This window comes from Thamnophis elegans, chromosome 2 (genome assembly GCF_009769535.1).
Source record: "Thamnophis elegans isolate rThaEle1 chromosome 2, rThaEle1.pri, whole genome shotgun sequence".
NCBI lineage: Eukaryota > Metazoa > Chordata > Lepidosauria > Squamata > Colubridae > Thamnophis > Thamnophis elegans.
In genome coordinates, this window is record NC_045542.1 from 124,343,928 (window position 1) to 124,364,669 (window position 20,742).

Below are 20,742 nucleotides of genomic sequence, written 5' to 3' on the forward strand. Positions count from 1 at the left end.
GCATTCATCTTAAGAATATTTTGATATCATTCCACAATTCCTCTGGGACTCTATTCAATGATGTTCAGGACTTCAAAGTGTTTCTTATATTCCACTTTAAAAATGATGGATATATGCTCATCATGGTAACTAGTCATATTGTTTTAACCTTACATTTTAGCCTAACCTGGAATTGGGACATGAACAATTCATGACCTGTTCCATATTTGTCATTGGATATGATAACATTTTAATTGAGTACATCCATCTCTTTGTATCAGTAATATAGACAACTATATTTCTGCGTTAACTTTCTAGTGATGTCCATGTATGTAAGCATTGCTTCAGTTGCTTGAAGACAGTATTAGTTAGAAAGAAGTCCTTGGATGGGCTGAAACTGGTAAGTCATTATCATGCTTCATTTCTCTTTCTTGAGCCTCACAATCCAACTTCATTTTCATCATTACTATTTTGAACTTTGGCATTTCAGTTTTCATACACAAAGAACATATCTTGCTTGCACGTTCTGTACCTTTCAAATTGGATTTGAGCACAAAACTCATCAAGCTGCTGCTCTTCTGGATCAGTGGTTGGAGCATAAGCTTGGATAACCATCATATTAAAGGATTGTCTGCAAAGGCTAATTGATATTATTCGGTCATTGACTACATTGTACTCTAATATATATATCTTCCCTATGTAAGAAAAGCCATCCTTCTTTTCCGTTTGTTTTTTTAATATCCTCAGTAGTGAATAGTATGATCTTCTGACTGAAAAGGGTCCAACTTTACTCTATTTCAATTCATTGATGCCTAAAATGTCAATGTATAGCCAGTTCATTTCATCTTCCATTTTATTGACTTTTCCCATGCACAGGCTTCCCATGTTGCATGTTCCCCCTATATTTTTGTTTTTGCATCTTCTCATCCTGCATGGCAATAGCAACAACTAGATTGTCCAAAGTCTTTAATCTAGCTCTATCATAAACACCATTAGTATTATGAGAGTTCCACAGTTGTTCTTTAGTAACATACTGTGTATCATTTGACTTGAGGAGTGCATCATTAAGCATTAAGTCATTAATCACTTTAGATTATCTATCCTTGTCATTTTTGGTAAAGTACAGAAATGATTTACCACTGTCTTCTCCTAATCAATATGATTTCACTGCTACTGTCATTACCTCCAACATTTTCATATATTACTGCTGCCTACTAGAGATGCATGTTTGATTTAGCTAGGCAATTGGAGTGATCCCCATGCTGGAAACATATACTGTTGGTGAAAAATTTCATAAGCATCCTTTGATCATCGTCCTTACCCCCATTTTACTGCCGCCAATGAAGCAGCTAAGGTGGTGTTGAGATAGGAGATGTAGTCCTATAAGTAACAGAATCATCTACTTGGAAACAAACAGACCCATCTCAGAAATTCAACAACCAAACAGAGTTCAGGCTACGAAATACAAGAGGAGTTGAAGTCCAACTGCACTAGATGACTAAGACTTATTTCATACCAGACTTGGGAGGCACCCAAGAACAAAAAGGGAATCTCCCAACAAACAGGCAGACATCTGCATACATAATCCTGGATACTGCTAAAGAATCTGCTGTGAGTTGCTGTACACATGACTGCATTCATCAAGAGTCTACATCAGTACTCCAGACTTTACTAGTGTCTTATGTGAAATATAACTATAGCATTGCCAGCAAAGCATCTATGCTTCAAATATCTACTGTGCTATTTCTTGCCATCAGAAGTGATTCAAAGCATTGACTGTAAACCTCCCAAGCCTTTAAAAAATACAATGCTTAAAAAAAACCCTACTTTACAAATAGCAGCATTTGGAAGGGAGGCAGATTATCAGCATCCTGATGGCTCCTCTTCAACTAGGTTGCATTGATGTTCGTTTTCTGAAGATTGTGATGTATGAAAAATATCTTTATACGGATTCAGTTTGCACAGTTTGCCTTTACATAAAGCATCAGCAAGAAAAAAAATAAATGAATTATACATGGAGGCCAAGAGAATAGGTAGGGCTTACCTTCAATGGTTGCCCGCTTAGGCAGGATGGTGATTGCTCCCTCTGCAACATCTTCTTGTTGAATTACTGGAGACATTTTGGAACCCCAAGTGTCTGAAGCCACCCACAGAAAATGACCAATTTGATCAGCTCTTTTTGCTGCTGTGAGGATTTGTCTGTAAAGAGGAAACAGTTATCATTCTCAGAGGGATAAAGAAAAAGAGTATATTCATATGGTGGAACATTCACCAGCAGAAAATAATTACCTAACAAGCCAAAACAATGAATCCTCCAGACTGGAAAATCAGAATTTTTTAAAAAAAAACTATCATTGAACAAGAACAGCTTGTCATTGTCTTGTGGCTTGTACTATCAGCTAAGAAATTTAATGTAGTTGAAAATGCAGAAATGTAATTTAGAAATTAAGCATTATTTCTTCAATAACACCATATTCCATAAATCAAGTCATATTGCATAGTGTTCATTAGTACCACTGATGCCTGCTAAACCATATAATATATATTTCCATCCTCATCTTTGGGTCTCCTGGGAAAGTATCAGTTTTGATGGAAGGATTTCTAGCATAAGAAGAGATAGAAATGTGCTTAGCTGGCATTTTAGTTGAAACCTAACTAATTCATACTTTGCAAAATTCCAACAAACTTGTCTGTGCCATGCTTTTGCAAACTCTGCAACTCAATAGGATATTGTAAGTAGTATTTCCTTTTAAAAAAGACTGTAAGAGGAAATGTGTACAGTAAAATATTATATTAGGAAAATACATATAAAAAAGACATTTTTTCCCCATAGTATAGCCCGGATTAAAATAAATTTGTAGAAGATAATGCTACTAATGGTTATTGGTCTTGAAAACTGTATAATCACCTTACTTGCAAGTTACAATATCAGTTGCAAAGAATACAAGTAGATGCTCTGTTATGAGCAGTTTGATTAAAGGTGTGTGTGTGTGTGTGTGTGTGTGTGTGTGTGTGTGTGTGTGATTACATATCCCAAAGGAGCAAAGTCTTGTTTTAAGAGATGATGGTGGCAGACTTTATGCTATGATGAAGGTACCAGGAGAACTTGGGCCATGAACAATTTTTTCTAGGTAGGTCTGAGTCTACATGAACTTGTGACATAATCCTAGGCAAGACATGGTCAACCTGAGGGAGTTATTGAAAGCGCCTCTTATTTCTATAGGATTTTTTCTTTTTTAGTTGTTATATGGTTAAAAAGTGTCAGGAACCTTTGAGATGTTTAGGGAAAACTAAGTAAAGGCCAGACCTCTTTCAAGCAATATTAATTATATCCTACAAGTGGGGGACAAGCTAGATCAGATGGGAGAACATGCTTCAGAGAACGTTCAGCAATCTCAAATGTAGCAAAAATCACCCTATGACCATCATATAATGTTGCCAGAATTTTAACCAGGACAGAAAGGATTACTATCTCCTCCTTCCATTGCAAGCAAATTGCTAGCTTAGTGCCAAGGAGCTTTTTCAGTGCAACAATATCTATGACCATGGGAAGACAATGCTGGACAAGATGGACTTTTGAGATGACCAAGAATGAAATTAGGATAGATTAGGACCTAGTGGAAAAAGTAATTTACAATGAATTACCAAGTAATTTTAATGCCCAAATAATGATAACATTCAATAAGTATCAAATGAGCTTTCTCAATTAATTCAGGTTGCATGTATGAAGAAATCTTGTGATCTGTATGAAACTGTCAACTGGATGTCTGCGTTTAATAAAATAAAACAAATTCTGGATTCAAAGCAGCTTGAATATAATTTATGTCTTTTGGATTTCTAGCTACTAATAAAATTACATTCTCTCTCATAGACTCAGCTGAAGAAATAAGAGCCAATTATAATTTTGAGTTACAAAATTGCTGCCATGAAAGAAGATCATTCATAAAATGGCTGCTTGATTGGATTTCATCACAATATATGATAAGATAGTCCTCAACTTACAACTTTTTGTTTAGTGACTGTTCAAAGTTATAAAACAGGAGTGTCAAACTCAAGGCCTGGACTGGGAATCCAGCCTGCAGGGTGCTGGCCCACGGTACCTCTGCCAGTGAAAACTTGGGAGAGCTCTGTTTTTGCTGGCAAAGGGTTGCAGGAGGCTGTTGCAGCCAATGGAGCTTGGAAGAACATTTTCTCTGGCAGAGACCTTGGACCACAGGTGCCACTAACATGGGTGATGTCAAGTGGACCATGCCCACACCCCCTGGCCTGCCAGGTCAAACACAACCCTGATGCAGCCCTCAATGAAATTGAGTTTAACACCCCTGTTATAAAAGCACTGAGAAAATGAGAAATTACGATTCTTGCAGCATCCCATTGATCACATGATCAAAATTTGGATGCTTGGCAACTGGCTTGTATTTATAATGGTTGCAGTGTCCTGGGGTCATGTGACCACTTTTTATGACCTTGTGACAAGCAAAGTCAATAGGGAAGCCAGATTCACTTAAAAACCGTGTTACTATCTTAACAACTGCAGTGATTCACTTAACAAGTGTGGCAAGAAAAATAATAAAATGGAGAAAACTCATTTAACAATTGTCTGACCTAGCAACAGAAATTTTGAGTTCAGTTATGGTCAAAAGTCAAGGACTACTTCTACCTATTTTTGTGAATGCAAACTGATCACAGTTACCTTAATTTTTACACAGAACCACTAATTTCATTTTTTAAAGATACTTATATATTCAGAAGTACTCTGAAAATAAAGAGAATAATATTTGGTTCATAGCAAGTCATATTTCTATATGTTTTAAATGATTCATTTAAAATACAGTGAAGTGAACCATGTAGCTAAGGATAACAGTTATGTCTATGAGTTAGAATATGAGTCATAATGTATATCATTTGTTAATTTAATCAAGTTTGAGGAAGATTGATCACACCGGATTTTGTTCAGGCTAATGGAGATAGAAATCATTGTTCCACTTGGGAAAAATAAATGTGTAACACTGAATACAATTATTTATAGCCACAACCAGATGAAAATTGGACAGAGTATTCTCAGTCAGAAATTTGTGCAAAGATATATTTTTAGATACTACTAATCCATGACATTAATATGAAGTTAAAATCTATGAAGTGTAATCCAGAGCCACACAAATGCTTGTTTTCATATCTTGCTACCAGCAGTTTACCTCAACTGAAGCTCTCCAAATGTACCCTGAACTACCCCCATTTGTTTTTGTAATGGTTTATAATAATTAATCAAACATGAACACAGATGAGTGGTGGGTTTCAATATTTTTTAGAACCTGTTCTGTAGGTGAGACCTGCTTTGTGGGAGTGGCTTGCTGGCCATGTGACCGAGTGGGAGTGGCTTGGCAGCCATGTGACTGGATGGGCGTGGTTAACTTGTAAAATGTGGTAAAACTCACTTAACAATGCTCTTGCTTAGCAACCAAAATGTTGGCTCAGAAACTCTGGCATTTGAAGCATGCAAGTGTTAAAGCTGTCAAGTTACAAGACCCTTGCACCCCTAACCCTTTAGAAAAAAACCCCCAGGGATGTTCAAACCTGACAGCTTTAAGACTTTAAGGTTTAGATAGGACTTCTAGAGGTGGTCAGAGTGATTGGTGAGCCAGCCAATCAGTGAGTGGTGGGCGGGGCAAGCATGGTGCAGACGGGCAGGGGGAGGGAGCTGGAACCAGTTCTAAATGGTACTGTAGATTTGTGGAACCTCTTCTATAGAAGAGGTTAGAACTGGCAGGAACCCACCCCTGACACAGACCCTGTTTGAAAATCTGGTATGGCTGTTATCTGTTAATGAGATAGCTCAAAATAAGGTCAGTTTCCATTTCATAAAGCAAAAACAAAATATTTGCTGTTTCAGATAAGTATCTAGCTGTGGCAGCAACTTTTCAAATACTTGTCACTGATCAACAAGAGGAAAAAAAATGAAACAGAAATGGTGTCACTATAGCATATGTTGTAGAATCAAACTCATTTCCTAAGACACGAAGCACTGACCTATGTAGTTTTGAGCCTCAAAGAAATAAAAATCATTATCATCAATAGACTGCTTAATGCCCAAATTAGTTTTTTTAAAGAAACCCATAAAACGTTTTAAGGGAATAATGTGAATATTTTTTTTTCTATTTACTGTATATAAAGGATCTTAGTTACTCTGTCACTGAATGGAGAATGAATGTGAGATTTAAATCGTACATGAACTAAAAATGCAGAAGTCTCTTTCCTCACAAAAATGTTATATGCTCATTTTTTGTAAATAACAGTTACTTATTTCTATTCTATTGTGTTACAAAAGAGTTTTTTAAAAGTGATGTTAATTATTTAATTCCCAGATACATTTGCATTCATTCTCTTTCTTAAAACACAAATTTTTAAAACTTTTGCCTGAGAACTGAAATATAGAGATTTTTACTGTCCAAGAAAGAAAAATGTGGTTTAGTTTGTTTTGGAAAAAATAAAATAATGCATCAAGAAGATGCCATTCAACTAAGTTATTGCAAAAGTCTAATGAAGTTCATCACACATACAAAATTACACTTGAATAATTCTCACTTCTTCATCACAAACTGCCTGGAAGATTACTCAATCAACCAAAACATTGCTTCCAAATCTAGCAGAATCCCATTTTCCTCCATACTACTTTCTTATGAAATTACTGTTCATTGATCCATCTAAAATTATTTTGAGGGGTACTATTGATTCTTTCAAAGAGAATCAAGCATAATAGCAAGCCTTGTTTCATGTGTGAGTTACAATTCAGAAATGAGAACAAAAGAAGCATTGCTTGAGTATATAGGAAGAATATATTCAATGAGTAAATTTGGGAATAACTTCCAGACATTCATGTTATTTCAACCAATATAACATTCAATTCTACCCTGAGTTAACAAAGAGCCAATGAATGAAAATATTTGAATGCATTATATTTCCTTTCTCCCCACATCCTGATACTATGCAGAAATGTCAGGTGAATGACCCCACGTAATTCATCAAAACAAAATCTTCAATAGTTTGTGATATAGTCTAACAGACTAGGGTTCAAAAGAAAAAAAAAGATCATATTCCCTAACTCCCTGCCTATTTTCCTGTAAGCTATCCTGAAACAAAGCAGTGAAAATATATTTGATTTCCCCTTTATCCTAGTGTATCAAGATCACATACAAATGGAATCCATGCAATAAAATAATAATGTATCACAAAAGCAACACATTCAAACAATAAAGCCAGCAATTATTTTATGTGAGGGCAACCTGTGGCCTTGCAATACATTAGAGATGAAACCATGAAAAAAAGGCTGAAATTTTGCATTAAATAATGGATTTATTTCCCAGTGATAACTAACATGAAAATGCTCTCTTAACCTGATTGAATGACTCAAGGACAGAAAAAAAGTAACTTTACGAAGCCTGCCTAGCATGTATTCTTAGAATCATGGAATTTGGGGAAGAGAAAACAGGGACAAGTTTAACTTATAAATGATATTTCATTTATAAGAGAGCCAAGAAGAAGAGGTTTTGTAACAGTCCTGGCTGTGTTATCACTCTATATCTCTCTTTTGCCTTTTGGGTTATCTGCTTTCCCAACTCAGCTGCTTTCTATCAAAGAATAACAAACTAAAGAAACCTTGCAAATCATCTAAGCCTCCATCCAGGCAGGTATCTACTACTAAAACATCTCTGACAGATTACCATATAGCTTCAGAAGAATGCCCCTGCCAATACATAAGGCAGTCCATTGCAGTACAGCCGCTGTCATTAGGATTTTTTAAAAACCTAATATCCCATTAAATCTATCTCCTTGTAATGTAAAACACGTCTTGTTTTTTTGGAACAACTCTGTGCAATTCTTGATAGTATTTCAGTTTCCTTGACTATATACATATGGGCGGGATGAAATACTACTGGTTCAGACTAGTTTGCCTGATCCAGTAGTAAAAAAAAATGCTACCGATTTGGGCAAACCAGTAGTTCCAATGATCAGCTGTGCAAAAATCAGCTGTGGCACATGTTTTCTGTGCGGCACAGCTGATTGTAGCACAGCTGATCGTCAGAGCTATCAGTTCGCCTGAACTGGTAGCATTTTTTACTACTGGTTCGGGCAAATGGCGCACGTGCATGCACGAAAGAAACCAGTAGCAGACTTCAACGCATTTCAGCCCTGCATTGGGGGGAAAATAGTTATGCCTCACCAGAAGAGTCACTCTGTGAGGAAGATGGGTGATTTCTAAATGTGTCAACTTAAACCAAACCAAACCAAACCAAACCAAAAAATAAATAATCTTCTCCAGAGTTCTTCCAACCCTCCATTGCAAGTTTTCTTTTATTTTAGCCCTTTATCATTTTAACTGTTCTTTTCTAGATATGTTCCTGTGCTTATCTTCTTCTCTAAAATGCAGAGCCCTGGATCCAACTGAAGATTTTAGGTTCTGTATGAGCAATGTAGAATAGAATGAAATCATAATTTATCTTTACAGTATCTTGACATTGTGCTTCTCTGAAGCAGCCAAGCGTTTCTTTGCAGCTATATGGTATAGTAGGCTCACATTCAGCTGCTGATCAATCAAGGTTACTAATTCTTATTTGTCTGGTAGGATTTCCTACTCACAACTTTGATTCCTCCCAAACAAATGTTGGACTTTGCATACATGTCCTTGTTGAAATTCTTCCTGCTGGTTTCTGCCCATTTTTCCAGTCAAGATCCTTTAGAATTTTAATGCTCTCCTCCAAGCGCTTGCAATCCCTATTTCATTTGCAAATTTGATAGTCATATTTTCTGATTTATCATCCAAGTAATCTTTAATATTTAAATAACACAAGACTGAGAATTGATCTCTGTAATATTAAATGGTAATTATGTATCTGTCTACTGGTATAATTGACCAGCTCAGATATTGCAATCTTCTTTACAAGACTACTTTTACTGAATAATTTTAATTCTTAGATTTCTCATCAATAAGCATGCTGGCTGGGAAAGAATACCTGGTTTGGGAAAGGATGGAACAAATTTTAGTTATAAGCTGTAAGCCTTGTGTATAAATATTTTTTCTTCCCTTTTCCCTTCATGTCCCTTGAATTTCAAATAAATCTTATTATATCGGAACAGAGATCTGTAAGTTGTATTTGTCCTTCCAGTCAAAAATGGAAATTGAATTCCAGTATTCTAACTCAATGGTTAACACTTTGGGGAAATAATGTAAAACTGGATTTTGCCTGAGGAAAGAACTCAAAAGAAAATCCATAAAAGGAAATTCAGATCAAGGACAATCTTTGTTTTGGCATGATATGAAAACTACATACAGAGGATTAAAACCAAATATTAATATTGAACTTCAAGTTAAACTTGTTGCTTTAGCCGTTTTCTTTTTTTTCAGATTTATGGAAAATCTATAGTTAGGGTTATGGAAGCAAAACTTAATTTATTGTGTGATAACTAACATATCCATCCCAGACTATAGAAGCAGGATTGGCTGCTATGAACCTTGTAAGGTCAGCAGGTTTTTTTTTTTTTTTTATAGTCAGCACACTTTAATAGCCTTTCTAATCAATAGGCTTCAGTAGCTCTGATGGTTTCAAGTCTTCCAACTGCTTGTCTTTTGTTTTTTCCACTGCATTGCAAAGCAAAATCTAAAAGAGGATAACCAAAACTTATTAGGGGAATCACAGCACTTTAATTCAACCCTTTATATTGGCCAGTGTCATAGAAAAAAAGGGTCAGCGGTTTTTAATCAGGTTTCCCGATTAAAATGGCCATATTGAAAAGTATTTCATTTTTATTAGCATGGGCCTCTCTTTTACCGTTTCTTCCCCTTTCATGAATTCATTTTGTATCTGGAAAGTTCTGAAAATTAACAATTCTTCAATGCTTCTAGTATTTCAGATTCCTGTCTCTGAAGCCAATGGAAAATACATAGACATGATTCTAGGCCTGTTGGGCTTAGAGCTGCAACTAGAATCGTGAAAGAAACCCCGTAGTGTAAACAAGCTGAAAAAGGGAACTTAGGCGACTGTCTATCAATTGCAGAGCGTTCTGCTATCTCTTTGACTCACAAGAGGACCAGAAACCATAGAGAAAATATGTCAGAATTTCTACTTAGTTTATGAAAGAATAATAGAAAGATTGCTTTGGAAACTACTACTTGCTAATTCTCTTCTGAGCTTAGTCTCACCTGCTCATCCCTCCAGGCCATAATTTATACTTCAGAAATACAGGTGATGACTTAAAAAATGACTAAAAGGAAATTAACTAAAATGTTACCGTGTTTCCCTGAAAATAAAACAGGGTCTTATTTTCTTTTGACCCCCAAAATAAGCGATTGGCCTTATTTTCGGGGAGATCTTATTATTTTTGAGGTGTAGGAGGTAGCGACGATGGTCACCTCATGGCTGCTGCTATGTTGCAATATTTTCAGGGAGGGATTATTTTGGGGGGAAGGCTTATTTTAGCACATGCGCTCAAAAGCCTGATTGGGCTTATTATTCAGGGAGGTCTCATAAGAACCAAAGAGCTACGTATCGGCCTCTTGAGGTAGCCCAGATCAGGAAACAAGGTCCACAACAACACTAGATCTATATTTTTTAAAAAATTGAGAGAGGTTGTAATAACAGAATCTTGCAAATGTGACTGTGTTTCTTCCCCCTTCCCTTTTCTACTCTGGTGAGTCAGGGATGAGTCAGCCTGAGTTTCTTCTTTATAGTATCACTCTTAGGACTTAAGAAACATTCATTTCACTGGATCTCTACATGATGTCAGTTCATGGGTGATTTAGATCAGGGTTGTCAAATTCGCAGCCCAGATGCATCACACAATGGCGACGCCCATGCCCAGTTTAGCAAAGGGGGGGGGAAGTTTTGTGATGCCTCCATGATGACGCAAGTTTGATACCCCTGATTTACATAAAAGAAGTACAAATTCTTACTAGATTTGATTTTTTTTCTCTCATTAGTCACATAGAAAGCAACACACCTCTGAGTCCCAAGCACTGCACTCTTGCAGGCTCTTCCAGACCACTGTCATCAATATATAATTCAATTTTCTTCAAGTGAGCACCCTCCAGATGTGCAACCAATATAACTGAAGGATAATAGGTATAATCCATTCTGTCTGGAGACACATGCTGGTAATAAATTATATAGTTCACAATTTCTCTCTTTCTCTCCTTTAAATTACCAAGCATGCCACTTTAGAAATGGGTAATAATTTGAAGCAGGGTTGCTTGATTATGCATGCACTTCTGCTTCAGAGTTATATAAATTATTGCCAGTTAATATTAAGGTGAACACAGCCACCTCATGCAATTTCCCTCACATATTTTGCTAATGCTCTGAGCTTGGAACCAGAGGCAGTCTATTAAACTGGAGCTCCTATGGACACTGAGACAACATGGTCAGCATTCTCATAATTGGCTATTTTTATGAGGTCAGATGTTGCTTAACAGATGCTACTAGTCTAATTTGTTATACTATTGGATGACCAATACTATTCAATTTCTTCCCCTCCCTTAGTCAAAGGTACCACTTTTTTCACCTTCACTATAGCATACTGGCAGCTGCAGTAACTCCCCACTCCCATTTACTGGGTTTTCAGCTATCTACTCTGAACGCAGTGATGTGGCTGGAATTTACATTTATTTCTAATTGTGTGCTGAAAAGAAAACTGCTAAAGGTCTTCATATCATAATACTTTCTGGCAAAATGATAGATTAAATATTTCCTTTCTATTAGGTGCAGTTTTAGTCCCATATCTCTTCTAAAGTCGTCTGCAGCACATTCGATCTGCATGATTAAATCAGTTTAGTTTTATAAAGTCTATATGTATGAATCTGCATAGGTGAACTTTCAAATGCTTTGCTTGTTTGGTCCTTCAAAACATACATGTCCAATAATTAGCATACCTAATCAAAACATTTTGCCTTGTAGTTTAGCCTTGTTGCACATTTATTTTTGCACAAATTGATGGTTTCTGATGCCTGCTCTAGTGCTATGGTGGAAGAGACAGAATCACAAGGCCAGTGACCTCATCATCCACTTATCCAATTTAGCTTTCCAAGCTTCTGATTGTCCTTCTTGCTTTAACAGATGAGAGGAGGCAGACTTCAAAGTGCAGAATAATAAGCTTCAAAAGCCAGTGTGGAAAAAGAAATCTGTCTAGAATGTAAGCAATTGATTGGAGGTATAGGGTTTTTTTTTTTTTTTTTTACAGTGGCATTTGAGGCATGCAAAACATATTGTAACCAAGCTCATGTAGAAGATGTTCGGAAACGGTTTCTAGATTTTGCCACTACTACAGCAGCTGAGATGTTATGTAATCAAACATATTGTGCTTGTTGTCATGAGAAAGTTTCTTCCTGATATTCTCTGCCAGCTTGCTAGAATGTTATTCAAGGAGTTTTTCTTGTACAGGGGGAAAAATCTATCCATAAATCCTGCTCCTTTAATCTGAAATTATACTATCCAAGAACATGCTTATTACTTCATTTATTGCTCATATGATAACAAGCCTAAGAATGCGGATACCATAAAATATGTATTCAGGCAACGCAAGCCACAAATTGTGCTATAGCTATTTTTCAGTTCAAACTCCCTGCCCTATGTAAACAAGTTAACATGTAAACAAGTCAATTTCTCCAGGCATCCTTACTTTATATCCTCATCGTAGGCAAAGACAATGATAGCCCTGGCTCTGGGTGTATCTAGAAGCAGCTTGATAATTTTATCAAATTCGTAGGTCTTGTTTTTGCGATCCTGTGGGATTTTCAATGACTGGGCAATGCAGAGATCACCTGTTAACAGAAAAAAAAAAGAAGACAATATGCTAAAATCTGTAAATCAGAAAAAAAGAAAGAAAATTGGAAGAAAAAAGTAGTTAGAGGGAAGATATAATTAAAAAGAAAAGAATGAAAAGTGGATTTTGGCCTAGTTTGGTACAGGGGATGTGGCTCTAAACTTTCTACATGCATACTCTACATTAAGATTTATGGACTTTCATAATTAAATAAGTTGAGTGCGTCTGATTAGTCTAAAAAAAAATAGTATAAATAATCAGACCCAGAATTAAGTTTTTATTATATTTCTCATTTTATCCCATCTGAGTCCTCACAAAATCTGGGGGGAAAAAAGCTTCTAAGTATCTGCCTGGATTTTATGTTTTATATCTTTGGTTTTACCCATTGCTTGGATGCTCTCCTGGAAAGTCCACAGTATGAATTTGGTCCATTATATCCATTGTCACAAAATAATAAAGAGGGGAGTCCAGGACCCCACAAGAGAACCTGATGTCTTCCATGTCATCTAGAGGCTCAGATCTTGAATCTAGGTGGATTGTTTTCAAGTCCCCTCTTGTGACAGATTATATATAGGCCACTTTCTATCACACAGAGAGCAGTTGTCTACTCTACGGGATGGAGCTCCATGCTGAATGATAACACTTGAACTATATATCTTTAGAAACTTTTTTGACACAAAATTGAAAAATGAGAAAGTACCAGGCTTTCAAAGAAGAAAATATGGATTTCCATGAAAATCAAACTGACATACAGTGCAAAGGAAACACTCTCAATATAAAATTCTATTCCATGATGACTGACTCCAGGAAATTTAACTCTTTGCATGCAGTAGATAACATCCTTTGCAATGATATATCGATTCCATACTCTGTATGTCAATTCTACATCTTCCCAACAAAGAGAGCAAGTAGGACTAAATTTTAAAAAGAGAGGATATAGCTTTTCATATATCCATAGATGTAATTTAGAAAATATTACACATATTTTCCTAGAATGTAACATGTATTAACTGAGTGAAAAATATTGTATTCTATCAGTATTGCACAACAAAAAATGTGGAATTTTAGCTCCTTGTTTTGCTTTGCTTCTGTTTCATCTAGACTTAATTGAAAAGTCTTTGAAACAGCTGGCTATTCCCTGAACACCCTGCAAATAAAGAAGCAAGTCCCTTGATAAGAAATATACCTACTCTATTCCCCACCTTTGCAAATTGTTTTGAAGAAAAAAATAACCTGCTAGTGGAATACTACAATTGTAAAAAAAAAAACATAGACTCTAACTACAGTACTTTTTTAGTACAAGGGAGAGGTGCTCAGAAAATCATACCACATAGTATTTATAATCTTAGGGCTATTATTTTAAATCACAAACTAGTATGCATTCTTACTAATTTCATGTGTTCAATCAGTACAATACAGCTTCCAGACCCAACTCATTGGTTTGTATTGGGGCAGTCACAACCCTCAGGCTAACTATCTCAAGATGTTCCTTTGAACAGAAGAACATTTTCCTCTCAAAAAAGCTTTATCTGAGGTTGTCCACAGGTATTCCAGTTGATTTTCTTCTGAGCTAGAACCCACAATCTCGAAACACAAACATTCCATTTTTTTTTTACTTGGAGACAGTTGAAGAGTCCCAATGAAGATTCAGGGTCAATCACCTTTCTACTGATGGGACCTAACTACAATGCTTACTTCCCATTCCCATGATTCTCCCTACTTCACTTGCTTGTATTGTGTCTGGCTTTTTAAATTCAGACTGCTTTCTTTCTTTTTTTTCTTGCTACAAACATAGGCAGAAACAGAGGTTATGAGAGTGCAGACTGGAGGATGATTTCTGTGCTGATTTATGGCTGAGATGGTGGAAATGCAAGTTAACTCAGGCTGTCTGCATAGTGGCTATAGTAAATTAAATTGGAGGCTCTTCTGAGAATGCCTCTAGGAGTATATCACAGAAGGATAGCAAAAGTGCTTAGATTTATATACCGCTTCACAGTGCTTTACAGTCCTCTCTAAGTGGTTTACGAGTCAGCATATTGCCCCCAAGAATCATTTAACACACCTCAGAAGGATGGAAGGCTGAGTCAATCTTGAGCCTGGTGAGATTTGAACTGCCAAATTGCAGGCAGCCAGCAGTCAACAGAAGTAGCCTGCAGAACTGCACTATAACCACTATGCCACCATGGCTCATTTATAGAGAAGCTCTAAAAGTGAGTGGTACAAAATCATATATGTCATTCTGAGAAGAATGACATTAAATTAACATCAATGCAAAATCATTGAATAATCACCCCTGCACCTACTTTTACAAAACTTCAACATATTAATCTATTATTGGATGGGTACTTGAAATGTCTGTGAATACTATACAGAAAACATTCTGCAAGTTGCATATTTTTTTTTCTTTTAAGATCCTTTAATTTATTCTGAGAGAAGTCACCATTTGATGATTTTTGCCAATGTTTTCATTTTTACCTAACAATACACTGGGTTTTATCCTAATAACTTGACTGTAGCAACCAGGAAATATTTGGATTGTAACATAAGGTATATTAATAACACAGCAAAGATCTAAGGTGACTGTGACACCTTCCTGTTGAGAGACTGCTCAATGGGTATGGTGTTAAAGCATCAGAGTGATCCATAAAAGAAGGGGAGGGCGTATAACAAAAATCCATTTCCCCAAACAATATTGTGAAAATTGCCTGACTTTATAGTTACTACTTTCCCCTGTGGCTCAAGTCTCTTTGGCAGACAGATCCAATTGCTTCTGAATTGGTCTAGTCATTTATATTCCCAGCACTCTCTCTCCCTGGCTATACTTACAGGTAGCAGAGAAACAAAAACATTTAACCTGAAATGTCCCAGAACGGGCAACCAAAGCATAAAAGTGCAGCAAGACTTTCTTCACAGGGTTATCCTGGCAACACAAGGTTGTATTCTTGAGGGCTTTACAGTAGGATAATGCCATTATCAAGCAGTAACTATACAACACGCTCACTGAAGAACAGACAACATAAAATGTCATATAGCTTATAAAAATTAGTGACACAAGAGAAGAATGGGAAGATCAAGAGGTGGAAGACAAGGAGGGTGGGGGAGCAGAAAACATGTATCAGCTGCTGGTTGCACTTGATTCAAATAAATTAGAAAGAGGGTCAGAAAGGGACAGGACTCTATTTAAATGGGGGGAAATGCAAAGGGAGAAAAAGAAAACCATAGTCTTATGCATGGGCATGAAACATGTGGCTAAGGAAGAATATATGGGAAAATAATCTTGGATGTATATTTAAAAATGAAGGCGGGTTGCTCCCGGTTCGCCCAGTTTGGCCAAACTGGTAGTGGCTTTTTTGCCTGGGTTGCAGAACCAGCAATGATCCAGGCTTGCCACGCCCCCCAAATTGGTTTCTCATTGCTGCTGATGTTGCCGCCACCTTGCTTTTTAGTGACCACGCATGCACAGTTCACTGTAAATTGTTCTGTGCGTGTGTGAAGAACAATTTACATTGAACTATGCACGTACGCACAAAACACACCCACACAAAATGTGCATGAAGCCAACTGGTAGTAAAACCTGCAGCAACCCACCCTTGGTTCAGATGTAATCTGCATTGGTCAGAATTCACCTGAAGAACACAGCCACAGTTTGGGACGCTACACTTTCAAAAGATTCAGAGAAACTGGAACAGGTATTAGGAAGCTGATGAGAATAATGAGGAGATTAGGAATTGAATGGGAATGTTTGAGAAAATTGGTGTGTTCTACCTTGAGATTAACTGACTCTGGGGTGGAGATATTAGAGCTCCCCAAGAAGGAGTCACTGAATAAATCTTCTCTAACATAAGTGTACATGACATGGACTAAGGGGAGTCAAATTCCAATTAAATGCTACAGAAGCACTTCCAATAGTAGAAGCAGTTTGGCAGGGTACCAATCACCAAGTGAGATGATAAGTTCCCCTTCAAACCTAGGCTGGACAACAATTTATCAAGGAAGCTTTAATCTGGATTCCTACAATAAATCTCCACAGAAACTACTGGATTTTTCCTTCTGTTTTTTATATTTTTCATGCCCATACCATCACACAAAATTGTGCCCACTGTCTGAAAAGGTTGTTGACCCTAATTTACACTATAATGAAACTGTCAAGTTAGTTACTATATGGTCAAGAGTGCCTGACTTAAGTTATATAGACCAAAGAAATAAGATAGGATGGAGATATGTTTACCATGAGTTTCTTTTCTAGGAATTTCTAAGGGTATTCCTGATGCACAATTAATTTACCCTCCTCAAATCTTTTGTCATCCGCAGAAGTAAACTTAATGTGCTATAGCATTCTAAGAGCTCCACTGCTTTGTTATTGCTGTATTTTCTATGTTCTGTATTAAGTTAATAACATAGGCAGTTGCATTCACTGGTATATGATTAATAGAAGAAGAAGAAAACCTGCCCTCTTTCCTCATAAAATGATGGACTCAATTTATAGTATTTGTTGTGAGAAAATTGCTTCTTTTAAATTAGGAATCAAAAAGATTGGAGATTGATGCAACCAAGTATATTTTGCTGGAATGTACAGAAGACAGTGAACATTGTGGTCCCCACCAAACAACTGTAGAAAAGCCCCAAGGTTACAGATTATATATGGTTTGTTACATTACATAGGAAAGATTTTAAAAATTGTAAATCATAGTATGACCTCTACATGGGGAAATCTTTAATTAAAAAAATGGGATGACCTTACAATGAATACCTTGCATTCCTTCATACTATCAAGATTCTATACTGCTAGATATTATAATTTAATTCAATAAATATTAGAAATTAGTGTATCCATATACTGCTTCCTTTCATACAATTATTTTCACACTCTAAAAAAAGACAGCAATCTCGTTTCTCTTCTCTGTACCCATCAAGGGTCACATCTCTTGCCTTTTCCTTCTATACGTGATTTTATTACAGTTAAATAGTACAACGATATACAAACTTTTTCTAAGTATTGAATAAAATTTTACCAGAGTAAAATCATATAGTTTGTGTTGAGCACAGAGGTGGATGGCTCCCGGTTCAGATTGGTTTAGCCAAACTGGTAATGGTAATTGGGCGTGGGTCGCTGAACTGGTAGTGACAGCTGGCTGGCCATGCCCCTGAACTGTCCCACTCTGACGCTCACCCTGCCTCACTTTTGCCACGTGCCTACACAGGTAAACATTTGCACTAGCCTAGCCCTCCTCCCCACTGGCCAGTGTTTCCTGAAGCAGCTGCCATTGCAACCACATCAGGGATGGGGGCAGCATGCTGGAGAGAGCAGAGGTGGCAGGAAAGGGCGGCATCCCAAGTCCCAGAGTGAGAAATGGGAAGAGACTCTTCCCTTGCTCTTTGTTTGCTCCCCGCTGAAAATGTCTGGGTTTAGTTTGGATCTGGGGCCTGCCAAGGAGCCGCTCAGCTTCATCAAATTCCTGCAATGGGTAAGTTGAGCAGTGGCAATGGGAGGCACCCAGCTAAGCAGGGCCCAGGCAGGCTGCAGAGCCTAGAAGGAATTGAAGCATTCGACTTTGCAGCCCGGAAGCGACACCTAACTTTGCTCACTGGCATGGGCCTGATGATTGGCCACCCCCTGGCCACCTTCCGGACTCCACAGTTGATGCTGCTATGGATTGTGCTGCCACCTGTAAAAAGCTGAGGATTGGTTGGTGTGGGCAGCGGGGAGCCGTCCGCCTTTTGTGTTCCATTTTCATGCCTTCAGGTGGAGCAGAGCACAGAGCCAGGATGTCATACAGGGCCTGCTTCCCTCCGCCCGAAGGCACAAAAATGGAACACAAAAGAGGAAACCATGGGTGGGGTGGCAACATGTGCATTATTGGAAGATCTAAAGGCTTATGTTAGGGTGAAAGATTGTCATAAAAATATCCATGTAGTTGTTAAGAGTTGACACCAACTTGATTGTACATAATCAATCAATCAATCAATCAATCAATCAGAAAAGATGCTATCAGTCTCTCTCTCTCTCTGTCTCTGTCTCTCTGTCTGTCTCTCTCTCTCTCTCTGTGTGTGTGTGTGTGTGTGTACGTACTTGGTCTAACTTGGCTCTTCTCCAACAATGTCTACTCGACATAGGAACCCAAATAAAAGAATCTACAACTGAAAGCCTTTCAGACTATGTTCCAATTTATCCAATGAGGTGCTCACCTCTCTGGGGAATTGATTTTATGGTTGAACTACCTTTTAGGCTTTCTGAGACTTAATCTATTATTCCATGCCCTGAACATAAGACAAATGGCCTTGACTTCTGTCTGGTATGCTTTTAAGTATTTAAAAAGGGCCAAAACCTTTCTCAATTATTTTTTTCAAAAGCAAATAGCCTCATTGTTCTTTAGAGGGTACAGATTCGAATCCTCTAATGAACTTTTGATGTTCTTTTCTGCATCTATTCCAATTTCTACTAATTCTTCCCAAAGTCTGATGTAATCAAGGTGAAGTCTAACCAAAACAAAATAAAGTGGAATGATTATTTTCCAACATTTTGAAATTAAGAGTTTTCTTGATGCAAATTACTTTCTAGTTGCATTTTTTGCCTCTACATTCCCTTCAGATTAATATTCAGTTTCTATCAACTACGATTCCATATGCTGTAAAAAACAAGTATTATTACTACATCAGGTAGCCTCACTTATTATCTCCCAAATCATTTAGATTAATTATTCCTAATTGAAGAATTTAGAAAGATTGAAACACAGTACAGGAAAAAAAAACCATACTGAACAATGAAATGAAAGACGGAGAGAAAAACTGTTTATTCTTAATTTGCCATAACAGTGCTATATTTCTAGCATGGGAAGATGTGTGAGATAAAATTGCATTGCAATGATTGCAGCAAAATATGGGTTTTTATTACAGTTTCATAATAAATATGAGTATAATGTGCATTTCAAGCATAATTTATTTTCATATAAAATTTCTATGCAGAATGAGAATTAAGATTCCTTTGGAATGTGTTCATATGGGTTATTTTATTTTAAATGTGCCTGTCTATTGATTGGCTGGTTTGTCTGTGTTTATTCCCCCAGCTCTAAAACAAAATTAAACAGAAGCATAGTGTGTAAATTGGCAAAGAAACTAAAAATGTCTAGCACAGATGAGTTAATTAAGAACTTTATTCTATTAAAGTTGTCACTGTAATTCTGGTGCATTTTTAATGTGGTTCCCTAGTGCATTTTATCACCTCAAAGACTTGCTTTTATTATGACAGTTAAATCAAGCATCCTTAATATACCAAAATCAAGGCAGCCACTGGAAGACTAAATTGAATGCTAAGAATGATGTAAATGATAATTATCGAAGTGATGAAAAAGACAGAATAGCTTTTCTTGATGTGTTGATTCGGATCTAAAAATAGACTTTACCAAACCTCTTAACTTGTCAACTATGATCATGAATGTTCCATCTACATTTAATGATGTGACCCTTGTTCTAAGGTTTGTAGTGGCTTGTTTCAAAATGTCTCCTACAGAGGAAAGGAGTTCTAAAGGACTGGCATAAACATGCCAGTCCTAAAATGCTATGGGACTGAAATTTTGGTTGCATTAGGATTCCTTTGCAGTAAAGAACTGAACTCTAGAAAGACTCTAGAAAGAGTGCAGAGAAGAGCAACAAAGATGATTAGGGGACTGGAGACTAAAACATATGAAGAACGATTGCATGAACTGGGTATGTCTAGTTTAATGAAAAGAAGGACTACGGGAGACATGATAGCAGTATTCCAATATCTCAGGGGTTGCCACAAAGAAAATGGAGTCAAACTATTCTCCAAAGCACCTGAGGGTAGAACAAGAAACAATGAGGAGAGAAGCAACTTAGAACTGAGGAGAAATTTCCTGACAGTTAGAACAATTAATCAGTGGAACAGCTTGCCTCCAGAAGTTGTGATGCCCCAACACTGGAAGTCTTTAAGAAGGT

General features: G+C 37.0%; 1 protein-coding gene across 1 annotated transcript in view; it reads right to left on the reverse strand.

Annotated features, from left to right (window-relative positions):
• GRM7 (glutamate metabotropic receptor 7) overlaps positions 1-20,742 on the reverse strand; it is a 474,525-nt gene that overhangs the window by 214,560 nt on the left and 239,223 nt on the right. The window contains exons 3-4 of the mRNA XM_032210561.1: positions 12,646-12,787; positions 2,024-2,178 (exon numbers count right to left, since the gene is read on the reverse strand). Coding sequence (XP_032066452.1) covers positions 2,024-2,178; positions 12,646-12,787 — 297 coding nt within the window. The remainder of the gene's footprint in view (positions 1-2,023; positions 2,179-12,645; positions 12,788-20,742) is intronic.